Source organism: Asterias rubens, chromosome 15 (genome assembly GCF_902459465.1).
Source record: "Asterias rubens chromosome 15, eAstRub1.3, whole genome shotgun sequence".
Classification (NCBI taxonomy): domain Eukaryota; kingdom Metazoa; phylum Echinodermata; class Asteroidea; order Forcipulatida; family Asteriidae; genus Asterias; species Asterias rubens.
This window is the reverse complement of record NC_047076.1, coordinates 11568501-11581395: the sequence shown is the minus strand read 5'-3', so window position 1 is coordinate 11581395 and position 12895 is coordinate 11568501. Positions and strand designations below refer to the sequence as shown.

The window sequence follows — 12895 nt, the reverse complement described above, 5'->3', positions numbered from 1 at the left end:
AAAATGCAAAAATTATAATTATTCAATGATTTCTTTCAACACAACACCCATCCAGCTATGAAATGGTTAGGCCCTCGGGTGAACAACTCCTTCTAAGGAGATGCTGTGTACGTTGTGCGTATCGCGTGATGTGGCATAACTGTTTCAGCCGTTGCTCTCGACCAATAGGAATGAAGAAACTGTTTATACGACAGGTGCAAGCGCACGTGTCACGCCCATGTTATAACACTTTTTACTGGTGTTATATCAATCGTTCAAACAAAACCTTGTGATGCCCTCTCGACCAATCAGAATGGATAAACTGTCTTAGGTATTTACGAATAGACTGTATAATAATAACTTGCATAGAGGATATTTATTACACTTTAGTTTAGGGCAAGATGTTGACATTTCGTCAGCTACATCTATGGGGAGGGAGGAAGTCAAACAATCTTTAATGCTGAGACAGCTCTAAATAGTGACCGCTTAGCAACACTGTCATAATTATACACTATCATTTATGAATTAAAATTTTAAAAGAGAAAAAAAGGGCTACACCATGAATAAATTTAGATCTTACGTGTGAAGATGAATGAAGTTCCATTGGATGTTACTTCTCCAACTTCAATATTTCCATTTGCACCTCCAGCTGTTGACAAAATACATCATAAAATAACTTTTAAGGTTTATCTTAGGTTTTGTTTTAATAGTAGGCCTATTGCAGGGGCAGTTTCAAGATACTTTAAATTCTTTGAAAAGTACAATGCAAGGCTATAATTTCACTATACATGTAAATTCGCAATAAAAAAGGCAGGCGTTGGTTTTTATGCACACAGCTATCTTCCAATTATCTGACTCCTGTTGCAATAGTTTGAGAGTGTTGGGCCATGCAAGGCTTGTATTATTTGACTTTGGCAACGCTGACTAATGCAGGGGGTCCATACACCAACTTCAAATGCGTGAATGTATAGTAAGTGGGCATAGGCTCCGTCACCCAAAATACGCAGTTCATTTATAACTCAATCAGACATTTGATACCCAAAATGATGAAAGCAAAATTATTGTAAATGTGACGTCAGGTAAATTGTCCCATTGCAGCAAACAGCTGCCAAAATCCTACTCCAAGATCGATGACTATGAGGTTCGTTCCGTTATTGACTATCGTGGAGACGATAGCGGAACGAATCTCATCATAGTTCTAGGAGTACCGTGATCCTATACAATTTTTATTAATTGTTTTTGTTGGTACCAAATCCAAATTTGCTGACGATTATATAAACAATTTGATAGCAAACTTACTTGGCAGCAAGAAAATTGGCAGTTCAGTTGTGGTAGTAGTTGTTCCCGGTTTAACAGCTACAATAGAAATAAAAACACATTTTAAAGAATAATTATTGCGGAATCGACTCGGATTTATGTTTTGATTTTAAACACTGTCATAAATACACACATTTATCTGAGTTATAAATTTCACGAGAAAGTAAAATGAATGTTACGTCATGAATAAATTTAGATCTTACTTGAGAAAATGAACGAACTTCCATCGGATGTGACTTCAGTAACTTTAATATTTCCATTTGCACCTCCACCTGTTTAAATAATAACAATCACCCATTAACTTCTCCACTGGCAGATTATAAAACAAAGGTAACTGTGTTGGGAAAAGTTTCTGTATGGCGCCACTACTTTTTATAATTTAGTAAGTAGTATCTAATTTACCTCAATGTAAAAATTGGTGAAAAGAAAGTTATCCACAGTGTTATTAACACGAAGGGCCCTCTTAGTGTTACTTTGGATACATTTTTTTAAATGTCAAGAAATTGATGGCGAGGTGGTAAAATTTGTCCATTATCCTCCTCTTAAACCAGTTTTCACGGTATTATGCCTTTTTCTTTGAATTTGGAAAAAAATAATGATGCCATATATCAACCGATGCCCTAATTATCTTCATTTGTTAATATGAAGTACGCAAACATATATTAAAACTTGATGGACATTGAAATGTTCACACCACACACCGATCTTCGATGACTTCAACTGGCCCCATTTGTTTTGAGTTTTTCCTGTTTTCACGGCAAACGAGAAAGTATGGTTTCCCGGTGAAGCCATACATGGAAGAAACATCTGCAGTGTACAAGTGTTCTTTGAGACTCTGTGTATGACTCTATAGCCAGCAGTTGTCTTCATTTTATTCAAAATATTTTTTTATTAAATTTTAAAAATTACCATGGTAACTTGCAAAAAAAAATATATATATATATAAAATGTGTGAATAATTACTGGCTTCCAAGTCTGATTTTTTTTCCTTTTTTCTTTTCTTTTTTTCTTAATATTTATTATAAAGCGTACAAATAAACAGTAATAATTGAATCAACAAGCTGAGGTTTAAATTTTAATATTAATAATTATATTGATATGATGAGTGTTAAAGTTAAACAATTAAAATCTCCAAAAATATTAGAAAATTATAAAAGGCACATGGCTTCTTTAAGTCTATGTATTTTTTTGTTCACAATGCTCAGCAAATTATTCAGTCACATGATTTGATCATCATGCATTGTGAATTGAAATAGTGTTTGATGAAACTTTTTCGGTGGGCAAATATTTTTATATGGCCTCAACATTATGACATATTTTTGTACCTTGTAGAAATCCCTAAAATACCAAACTTTTTGCATTTACAAGTGCAAATAACCAGTGGAGCCTTACGTGTTTCTAAGTTTTGGTCAAGGGAGAGGAGACTCTTTGCTTGGCAAACAAAACCACACAATTTTTATCTAGAGACCGTTAAAAATTACATCGCACACAGAGAGGTAAAAGATTTGCCACGATTTTAGGGACACCTCGAAAACAGGACCTCCTACGGATACATTTATTTGTCCGCACCACAGGTTTTGAAACACTGTAAAAGTCATTGGAAAATACAAAAATGCAACCAAAGCTATAAATTAGTATAAATAATTTCAGCTCAATATGCTAAAAATTTCCACAACTCAGCGAAACAAAACAGTTAATTTTTTCAACTTCTTTCAATACACCTGAACTTATTTTAGATTTAGAACATTTTCCTCCAACCAACTCATCATAATATTAAATCATGATAGGATCAAATTCAAAAGCTCCTATTTCAGACAGGTCATCATCCAATAATTATCATTTCGCAGCAACGTTTATGTAGGCCCTTTAACCCAGAACATTACTTCCCAACAAAAACGGATTGTTATTGTTTAAAATTGTATAGAACCTTGCTCCATGTGTTCCCCGGGAGGCACTGCTGTCTGTCGTTCTGATGTGCATCGGAAAAGTAGTGTGTGTTTTGTGCTTGTTTTGTGTGACATGTGTGCTATAAAAGTTTGGCTGAATGAATTTGTGACCCACTAGAGGGCGCTGTTGTTTTTGTATGGTCGTCGCACTGATACAAATTGAAGGGTGTAAAAAGGCAAAACTTTCGGGATTATTATTTTGTTATTTATAATTTGGTCACAATCTCATTTTCATAGTTTGCATGTAAATTAATTGCCAAAAATGGTTTTACAAATATCCACTATGTAATTTCAATTGCCAGTGCTTCACGGTAATTGTTGGTAATTAATAAGGGAGAAGTGTAGTAATATATAAGCCGTGCTAGGAGGCGGGGCCTATTTGATGGGTATCTGTGTGTCTATAGTCTCGTGACCCCTGAAGGAGTTTGCAAGTTTGATGAACAATGGGGAATAAATCTAACTTTTGGGGCTGAGAAAATGTTCGAGATGACCCACACATTGAGCCATTGTAATGACAAATAGTTACAGAAAAAGGTTAGTAGGTTTTCGAAATCACAATTTTGGCTAAATTTGATTGTGTAGCAGTTTAGCACATGATACGTGGTCTATCATTATTATGTAGATTTATTTTTCACCCGAGAACATTTTTGTGTGAACTGTCGTCTGCGCTGCCTGCTGGGCACTGATACAAATTGAAGGGTGTGAAAAGGCAAAACTTTGGGATTATTAAAAACATGCTATTACATAATTTGGTCACAATATCATTTTAATAGTTTTCATGTAAATTAATTGCAAAAATGGTTGTACAAACAAATATTAACTAGGGCCTATGCTAATTTCAATCGTCAGTTCTTCAAGGGAATAAAGGGTGAGGTTGGTATTAAATGGTAAGTATTTTATGAGGGGGAAGTGAAGTAATTAAATTTTTAATTATTATAATTATAAGCAGTACGTGCTACTGCTCGAACATTAGGAGGCGGGCCTATTTTTGTTGGGAACCTTTCTGTTTGACCACCTGCTGCAGCTGAAGGAGTTTGTAAGTTAAAGCCATTATACACTTTCGGAACAGAAAAATAAATAAAAGTTCACAGATTTACAAATAACTTACAGGGTTTACAGAAGGTAATGGTAAAAGACTTCTCTTGAAATATTATTCCATGATTGAAATGCTTTACTTTATTTGAGAAAACATTAAAACAATTATCAATTCTCTACAACAAGAATTACGGTTTATAGTAATCTAATTTTTGGGCGGAGAAAATGTTTGAGGAGACCTGCACACGGAGCCATTGTAATGACAAATAATTAGAGAAAAGTTAGGTAGGAATTTAAAATCATTATGCATTGACGTCATCCAGCCGCCATCTTTGAGGTCAAACGGTGACGAAACAATCGAAACGCACATAGATTGCCCAATGAACAACCTCCTTTTGACCTCAAGGCGAGGGCGCCGTACTGAAATGACGTCATGTGCATAATAAGGTCTATTTGGCTTAATTTGGGTAGGCCTAAAAGTAAAATTAATGATTTTTGTAAATAGATAAACAGCAGGTTTGTACAAAATATCAGTCATGTCAGTAATAAGGGCATCTGCAAATGTTAAAATTTTGTCGCACTAAATTACGTATGATTTAGCATAGCAACTGGAATTGCGTTTTGTCTAGCAGGTCAGACTTATCAACTATTAACTTTTTTAACAATATTTTTTTGTTTAAATGAATTTTTAAACAAAATAAATTTACTAAACGCGGAACACGTGTTATGCTTGCGGTGTCAAGTTCAAACAGTCGTCAACTGCAGTGGTAACAAAGTCGCGCATGCGCAAAGTTCTTTGGAAAACAAAGTGACTGCAGGTTGAATGGGACTGGATCGTACGTGATTTGTTGGGTCCTTTCCTGTTTGGCCATGTGAAAGTTTGCAAGTTCGGTGAACAATGGGAGAATAAATCTAACTTTTGGGGTTGAGAGCGTGATCGAGGAGACCCGTGCATTGAACCATTGTAATCACAAATAATTATTTAAAAAGCGAATTGTATTTTGAAATCACAATTTGGCTAAATTTGGGTAACAATAACAGTAGACCCTTCTCATTACATATGTAGTTTGCAAATGTGTGTGCGCACTAACATTTTGGTTGGCAAAATGATGGAACATTGCACTGTTTTGTAGGCAGCTAATCGCTGCGTGACCCAGACACGATTGTGCGTCTACTTTAAAAGTGCATATCTCTCTAGGGCGATTCAAAACCATTAGGGTTTGTACGCACGGGTGGATGAATTTAGCATAGTTCATGGGAAGGGTCTATTGTATAATAGAAACATAATAAAAAGTTATGCATAGAGAGTATGCAGTAGTGGTCTAACTAGATTTTGTGCACAGTTATGGTTACAGTATACAACATGATTCCAGTAATCTGTAAAATTGGTATATTACTTGTTTTGGTAAGTTATTAGGCAAAGTTTAGCGTCCAGGCCTGCTTTCTTTTTATAGAGGTCCTCTCCCCTTTCTATTTTTTGTAAGAAAAAAAGAGATGATTTTAACAATCTCAACTGGTTTCCTTAAAAAAATGAGTCAATTGGCCAAAAAAGGGCCCGCAGCCTCCTTTTTCCCAAAAGGCAGGACGCTAAACATGTTTTTTGTGTGCCTAAAATGTATTTGGCCTGAACCACTGTGAATGTATACAAAATAGTCCTTCAGGATCAAGAAGTGTAACTTGACACTAGGTGCTGGTGTATTGGTTTTTTCAGCAGTAAGAACAGAGCTCTATGGATTTCTCCTACACAATGTAATACTTCAAACCACTTCCAAGCAATGGAAGTTTACACTCTCAGTGGAAGTTTGACACAACGTAAGGAGAAACAAACATGACCAGAACATGATCACAATGATGGTTAGTGCTTTCTGTTTTCAACATAAAAATGTATTTATTTTGCTATGTGCGTTTAAAACAAACTTAACTGCTTTTAAGTTTAAAACACAATGTACAAATTGATATAAAACTTACCTGGGAAAACGAAAATTGGAAATTCAGTTGTTGTGGTAGTGGTTCCCGATTTGGCAGCTACAAATTCGGGAAAATATATTCAAAATTAATTAATGCTGAATTCACTGTGATAATGGAATGTTAGCAACCCTGTATAATTACACAATATCATCCAAAAATATAATGAATTTCACGTTGAATACCAAATAAAAAAATATGTGACGTTATGAATAGATTTAGATCTTACTTGTGAATAGGAATGAAGTTTCACCAGATGTTACTTCTCCAACTCCAACAGTGCCATTTGCACCTCCACCTGTTGATAAAAATACATAATAACGGGTAAATGATTCATATCATCTTTAATAATAAACGTATGATTTACAGGTTACACCAGTGGCTTTTATAAAAATGGTTTCAACTTGATAGGAAATACAAATATTGAATTCTAAACAGAAATATTTGTATAATATCACATGTTGGACAGTATGTAGCACCAGTCCCAGAATACCCCCCCCATCTGTTTCATCCCTTAATTGTTATTATTCGAATTGGGGTCCAATATCAAATTGTGGAGCTTTGCGGCAGTAAAAACATAACAGTAACATAGTCTTATATAGCGCCCTTATCTACAGTTAAGGTACTCATGGCACTTGAACAAAGACAGGTTTAAAACAAAATTGAATTAGAGACCAATTTCAGTAGCACCTTATAAGAGATTACAAGGTGTTGTGGCGCATTCAGCAGCCACATGAGTAAATGACACAAGACCTTTGTCCACCAACCAATGGAAAGTTACACTCAAGATAAACTATGGCAACAATAAAAAAAATTGTTTTATTCTGTACCTGGTATGATCCAAATGGGAAATTCAGTAGTAGTTGTTGTAGGTTGTCCTTTAAAAAACAAGAATATTAATAGAAACAATTTAATACACTCTCTTAAACTCATACAGTTAATGACACACATTGCAGAATTTTTTTGGATTAATTATTTTTATTTACCTGATATATAAATGAGTTTGCTTTTACTTATAATAAATTTCAGCACAATAGGAAGGTCGCAATAAATAACAACAACCCAAAAATTGTTCGTAAAATTGGAGAGTATCAAATGGGGAATAGCATACATTAGTTTTTTGGGAACTTCTGGTTCACATCTAAGGAAATAACTAAGATAGTTATACATTTAAGAACTTGGCTGAAAGGTCTCTAGCTTTTGTGTTAATTTTAACCATTGCACTGTTGTCAACTTTAATCATAAAAATGTATTTCTTCTGTAACTGTGCTAAATTGACGAGCATTTCTACCTACCTCTGCTCTTAACAGTTGCTGATGTAACGACTGGTACGTGTTCAATGATGACTAAGGATAACAAAAGATATAAATTCAAATTAGTTTTACAACCAACAGAATGTAAGGTTTTTAAACAAATTAAATGTGCAGTGACCAGATGCTATGACAACAATACCTGCATGTTAGTCACTCTTGTCAACGTGACCTTATGGAAAGATAGAGTAATTATGGAAGGGTACTTTAACTTTTGTAACACATCCTGAGGATTTTAACTAAATACATAAGCAGACACCTTTAAAATTTACTACTTTTTCCGCACACTTTATCAGTTTATCACCATGACCTCAAAACACTCTACAGCAAAATCTTTGACTTACGTGAGTCGGTAACTGTTTCTGTTTCAGTTGTGGTTGGTGTGGTGGTTGTTTTCTCAGTTGTGGTTGATTTCGTCGTTAGTGGAACTTCAACCGTTACTTTTTGTGTGGTAGTTGCCTCTGTCTTGGCTGGTTCCTCTGAATGATGACAAATTAATGCAACATGTATAAAAAGAAAAGCTTATGTAAGGTGTTGAGTTATGACGAGGAGTTAAGGAATGATGTAAATGACCGATTGTGAGGTTGGCAACCAGCAGAAATGGCTAGAGCATTAAAAATATTTTTAAATTTCTTTTTTAAGTTTATATTATGACATATTACTTAACATCACAAGACTTGACAGAACTTCAAGGTGAGGGCTCCATTAAACTGATTTGGGGTATTGTTTCAAATCAACTGTCACTGGGAAACATGTTGCCACCTACTCCTGGGGCTGAAACAGGGTTACCCCCTTCAGTCAGTAAGGATGCAGGCATGCCCAGGGTATCCACTGTATTACAAATCATACCAAAATACTTTATTTGTAAAACATACCGGATTGACATCCTAAGAATTCAAACTTCAAGAGTGCCTTGTCACCGTTGCTTAGATCAGTTGTAAAGGTAAGACGGGCCAACTTCACTCCCTCCAAGACTTCAACAGTCGGCATTCTTATTTTTGTAACTTCATCTGCAGATCCCTCTACCGTGAACACCTACATAAAGCACATTGATATGTTTCAGTTGAATATGAAGAACTTGGGTTCAGTAAAACATCATACAAAATGTATCCTTTGGTTAATGCTCTTGGAGTTTGGTTAAAAAAACTTTTAAAGGTAAGTTTCTGCTTGGCAGCTGAAGAAAAAGTCCATTGGTACCACAACTTCAGTCTATAGTAATCTACCATCTTTGTTTAATGAACCAACCTTTAGTTGTCCTGTCTCATCTGTAACTTGTTTAATAGAAGAGGTGCCAGCGTACAAAGTGAAGTCCTTGATACCTCTGCTCTGTAACTTCAGTTCATTGATACGCACTGGTGCCGTGAAGAACACAATAGCGTTGAGTTGGACATTATCAAACTCCAGGGATGCTTCATCATTGAACTTAGTAGATTCAAGCACAGTAATGGGGCTTCCAATGCGATTTTTCTCAAGACCAACCAGTGGTTCAGCGCAATATTCTGTTTGAAAATAGACTTAAACATTAAAACATCACCCATTGAGAAACTATTGCAGGTCATTGGAAATTATTCTTAACTGCAGTGCAATATTTAAGTATTGAAATATTTTCATATTTCAAATTTTGTTGTACATTGCCATTGGACATGAAATTTTGTCGGGATCCTGACAATAATTAATTTTTTGTTTTTAATTAACTACCATTTGTTGGATGTGTTCGTGCAATACCTTTCAATGAAATAATTATCATTTTCCATTTCTATTACAGGCATTAAGTATTAACAGAGGTTTTGGGAACTGTCCGGTTGTTTTAATCTCATAAATGTAGATGAATCGGCCTATACAATAGAACTGACCAGTGAACATTTTATTTCAAAAGGTGTTCAAAAATAATCCTTAAAGGCAGTGGACACTATTGGCGATTACTCAAAATAATGATTAGCATTACACCTTATTTGGTATCGAGTAATGGGGAGAGGTGGATAGTATAACACATTGTGAGAAACGGCTCACTCTGAAGTGCCATAGTTTTCGGGAAAGAAGTAATTTTCCACGAATTTGATTTCAAGACCTCAAGTTTAGAACTTGAGGTCTCGAAATCAACCATCTAAACGCATACAACTTCGTGTGACAAGGGTGTTTTCTTCTTTCATTGTGATCTCGCAACGTTGATGACCGATTGAGCTCAAATTTTCACAAGTTAGTTATTTTATGCATATGTTGAGATACACTAACTGCGAAGGCTAGTCTTTGACAATTACCAATAGTGTCCACTGCCTTTAATGGGAATCTACAAACCTTTCATGCATAAAACTTGTTATAATTGAATTTGTTTCAAGTATCTCTTTACCTTAAACAACATTATTTCTCAAAATGTCATACATTAACAGCTGCAGTGCTTCTCACTTAGTATGTTTTTTTGTTCATTTTTGAAGTAATTACCAAAGATATACATGTCGGGTACCTTCTCTTGAAATCAACTAGGCATCTTTAACTGTGTATAATTTAATACTTTAAATTGTACAGCGCAGATGTATCTGGAAATTAAGTTTGTTGGCTGTGCATAACAAACCTTGCGTGGTTGTGGAAGGAGTAGTTGATGTGCTAGTTGATGTTTCGGCAACTGTTGTTGTGGATGCTTCACCCATGCTCACAGTTGTGATAGTTTCTGCTTCTGTGGTTTTTGAAGGTGATACTGTTGTTGTGGTCACGAGGGTTGTTTTCTCCTTTGTAGTGCCTTTTGGGTTAACAAACACATAAGAATCACGATGAGCGCTAAGTCAGGAATAATATATTTTTAAATGCTCCTCTTTCTCCTTCATCCAAACAGACTTGATGCATTACAATCAACGAACCATTGGCCAAAAAAATTGATAGGTAAGCGCGACCGTCAGAATTGGCTAGATAGCCTATTTATTCTGAGCACAAGCCGAAGGTGACCTCAAATTATGTCATATACTATGCATACCAAACATATTTCTATAGAAGACCCCAAAAGACACAAGGTTAATAGAATATAGTTCTTTTTCCCACAAACCACTTCAAATTTTTAACTGCACCTGCTGCTGTTTTAGTGACAGTTGTTGTCGTTGTTCCTTCAGGAGTAGTGACTATTGTGGTTGTTGTAGGTGCCGATGTTGTTGTAGTTTCAGGCGTGGTTGTGGTCGTTGTTGCTACCTTAGTAGTTTCAATCTTCTCTGGCGTTGTGGTTGAAACAGTTGTGGTCACCTCTTTTGTTGTGGTTGGAGTTACGGCACCTGCTTCAAAAATGCATGTATTTGTAAATAAATTGTTATTTGTGCAACACATGCAACGTTCTTAGGACTTATTTACCTACAACTGCTATTACACACAGGAGCTAATGGTAAGATGTTAACCTTATTGAATACATGCAAGTGTTGATAATACAGGGAGGTGTTGAGGAATCACTACGAGCTTTTTTGGCTACTTCTACTGGGCAGTTAATTACTACAACTGCCATTGGTTACTACTACCGGGCACTTTTGTTACCACAATTGCTGTTGGTAAATATCAATTGCCTTTTGGTTACAACTACCATGCAGTTGGCTACTCTAATTGCTGTGGCTTTACTTATACTGGGCAGTTGGTAACTACAATCGCAGTTGGTTTACTGCTACTGGGCTGTTGGTTACTACAAATGATGCTGGTATACTGTTATTGTTGCTGTTTACACAGGACTGTAATGTCTTCAACTTTAGATAATGGCCTCATGAACAGAAGAAATCCTAACATATCATTATACATTGGTTACTGGAATAAATAATCTTGTGTTCAGTTCACGAGGAGTATATTTGCAAAGGTGTGTGTTTTAGAGTAATTTTGTATTAACAGCAAATTAAGACAAACATTCACAATCAGCATTCCTTAAAAACGAACCTTGTCTCCTAGCCTTTGATAAATAACAAATCTTTAAGCCAGACAAAAACATCAGGCACAAGATGAAAGTGTAATTTTTCCTGTTGCAATTGCAAATCTGTCAATTCTATGTGAAATATAGTTATGTTCCCATTAGGAAGGTTGTCAGTTATTCTGTGAAAGAATCGCTTGTAGAAAATAGAGTTTATTTGCCAAAGAAATTTTGATGAGGGTAGTTGAAAAACAAGAAATGGTGAAAAACTTACGTTTTGCACAGCCTTCAAATTCCACTTGGAAGCTGGCCTTTTTACCCAATGGCACATTGATGTTCAGCAGCGTTACCTTCTCAACGTTGTCGAGTTGGGGATTTACAGGAACTGTCAGTTTCTGCGTAATGTCGACACCCAGAGGTACAGTGAACACCTGTCAAAAATTTTGGATTAAAACAAATAATGAACTGAAATCCAAGATGTAGCACTTTTTCAGCTAATTAACAAAGTGACCAAGAATCCAAGATGTTAAGTTTGTAGGCGCTGGCAACAACTGTTATACTTGAGCTCTACAGAACAAACTCAATGAATATTATTGTTTTTGTAGATAATTCAGCAGTATTTTGTGTGAAGTACTGCCAATGTGAGTCACTGCAGTGAAAGGTGTATCTTCATAGTTCAAGGTTTCAGATTTGCTGTTCTTAAATCTGAAAACTGTTTATTGATACCTCACCGTGCAATGCGTAAGTACATAATATTGCTGATATATAAAGTATGACTTTTAAATGACTTCTTACCTGTTCTACTCCAGAGGAATCTACAAATTCTTTCTCAGCATCCTCTCCATACAGTTTGTATCTCAGTGTGTAACTAGTGATAGCATTACCATCAGAGTCTCCCTGAAGCTGAACACCAGTCAGTGTTACAGGTGTTGAGAATCGAGCTTGATAGGCTCGCGCTTGTGGGGATTGCCCATCCAGTTCAGATGTCCCTTCTTGATATTTTGTAAGTTCATCAGCACAGTTTCCTAAAGGAAAAGAGTAATTGATAGATTTGATTCAAGTTCAAAACACTTGGTCATGGTGATGACTGACTAAAATGAAATTAGCCAGATATTGAAGTTTACCTTTAGTTACTGGTGTTGGCGTTGTTGTAGTGGTTACAGTAGTTGTCGAAGTGGTTGTCATTTCAGTTGTTGTACTTGCGGTTGTTGTCGTTGTTGTTGTTTCCTTGGTAGTTGTGGGACTGGTTGCTGTTGTTGGTACAGTAGTAACTACTGTTGTCAAGGTAGTTGTTACAGGTTCGGCAGCTGGTGTATCAAAATATATACATATTATTCACTTGTAATTGTATATACTAAACATTTTGACAGTGACGTAAAATGCATTAGTTAAGAGTAGAATAAAACGTAAACAAAAACGTGGTATCTCTAGCATTATCAAGTTCTCCATTATTCTATGTAATTTCTCATACCAGTCAA

General features: G+C 35.6%; 1 protein-coding gene across 1 annotated transcript in view; it reads right to left on the bottom strand.

Moving 5' to 3' along the window:
• Positions 1-12895, bottom strand: part of LOC117300268 (mucin-2-like) — a 43909-nt gene that overhangs the window by 15337 nt on the left and 15677 nt on the right. Inside the window, exons 32-46 of the mRNA XM_033784001.1 lie at positions 12542-12724; positions 12213-12442; positions 11692-11848; positions 10609-10806; positions 10122-10286; positions 8798-9051; positions 8428-8587; positions 7897-8031; positions 7538-7588; positions 7073-7120; positions 6472-6540; positions 6246-6302; positions 1500-1568; positions 1279-1335; positions 560-628 (exon numbers count right to left, since the gene is read on the bottom strand). Coding sequence (XP_033639892.1) covers positions 560-628; positions 1279-1335; positions 1500-1568; positions 6246-6302; positions 6472-6540; positions 7073-7120; positions 7538-7588; positions 7897-8031; positions 8428-8587; positions 8798-9051; positions 10122-10286; positions 10609-10806; positions 11692-11848; positions 12213-12442; positions 12542-12724 — 1902 coding nt within the window. The remainder of the gene's footprint in view (positions 1-559; positions 629-1278; positions 1336-1499; positions 1569-6245; positions 6303-6471; positions 6541-7072; positions 7121-7537; positions 7589-7896; positions 8032-8427; positions 8588-8797; positions 9052-10121; positions 10287-10608; positions 10807-11691; positions 11849-12212; positions 12443-12541; positions 12725-12895) is intronic.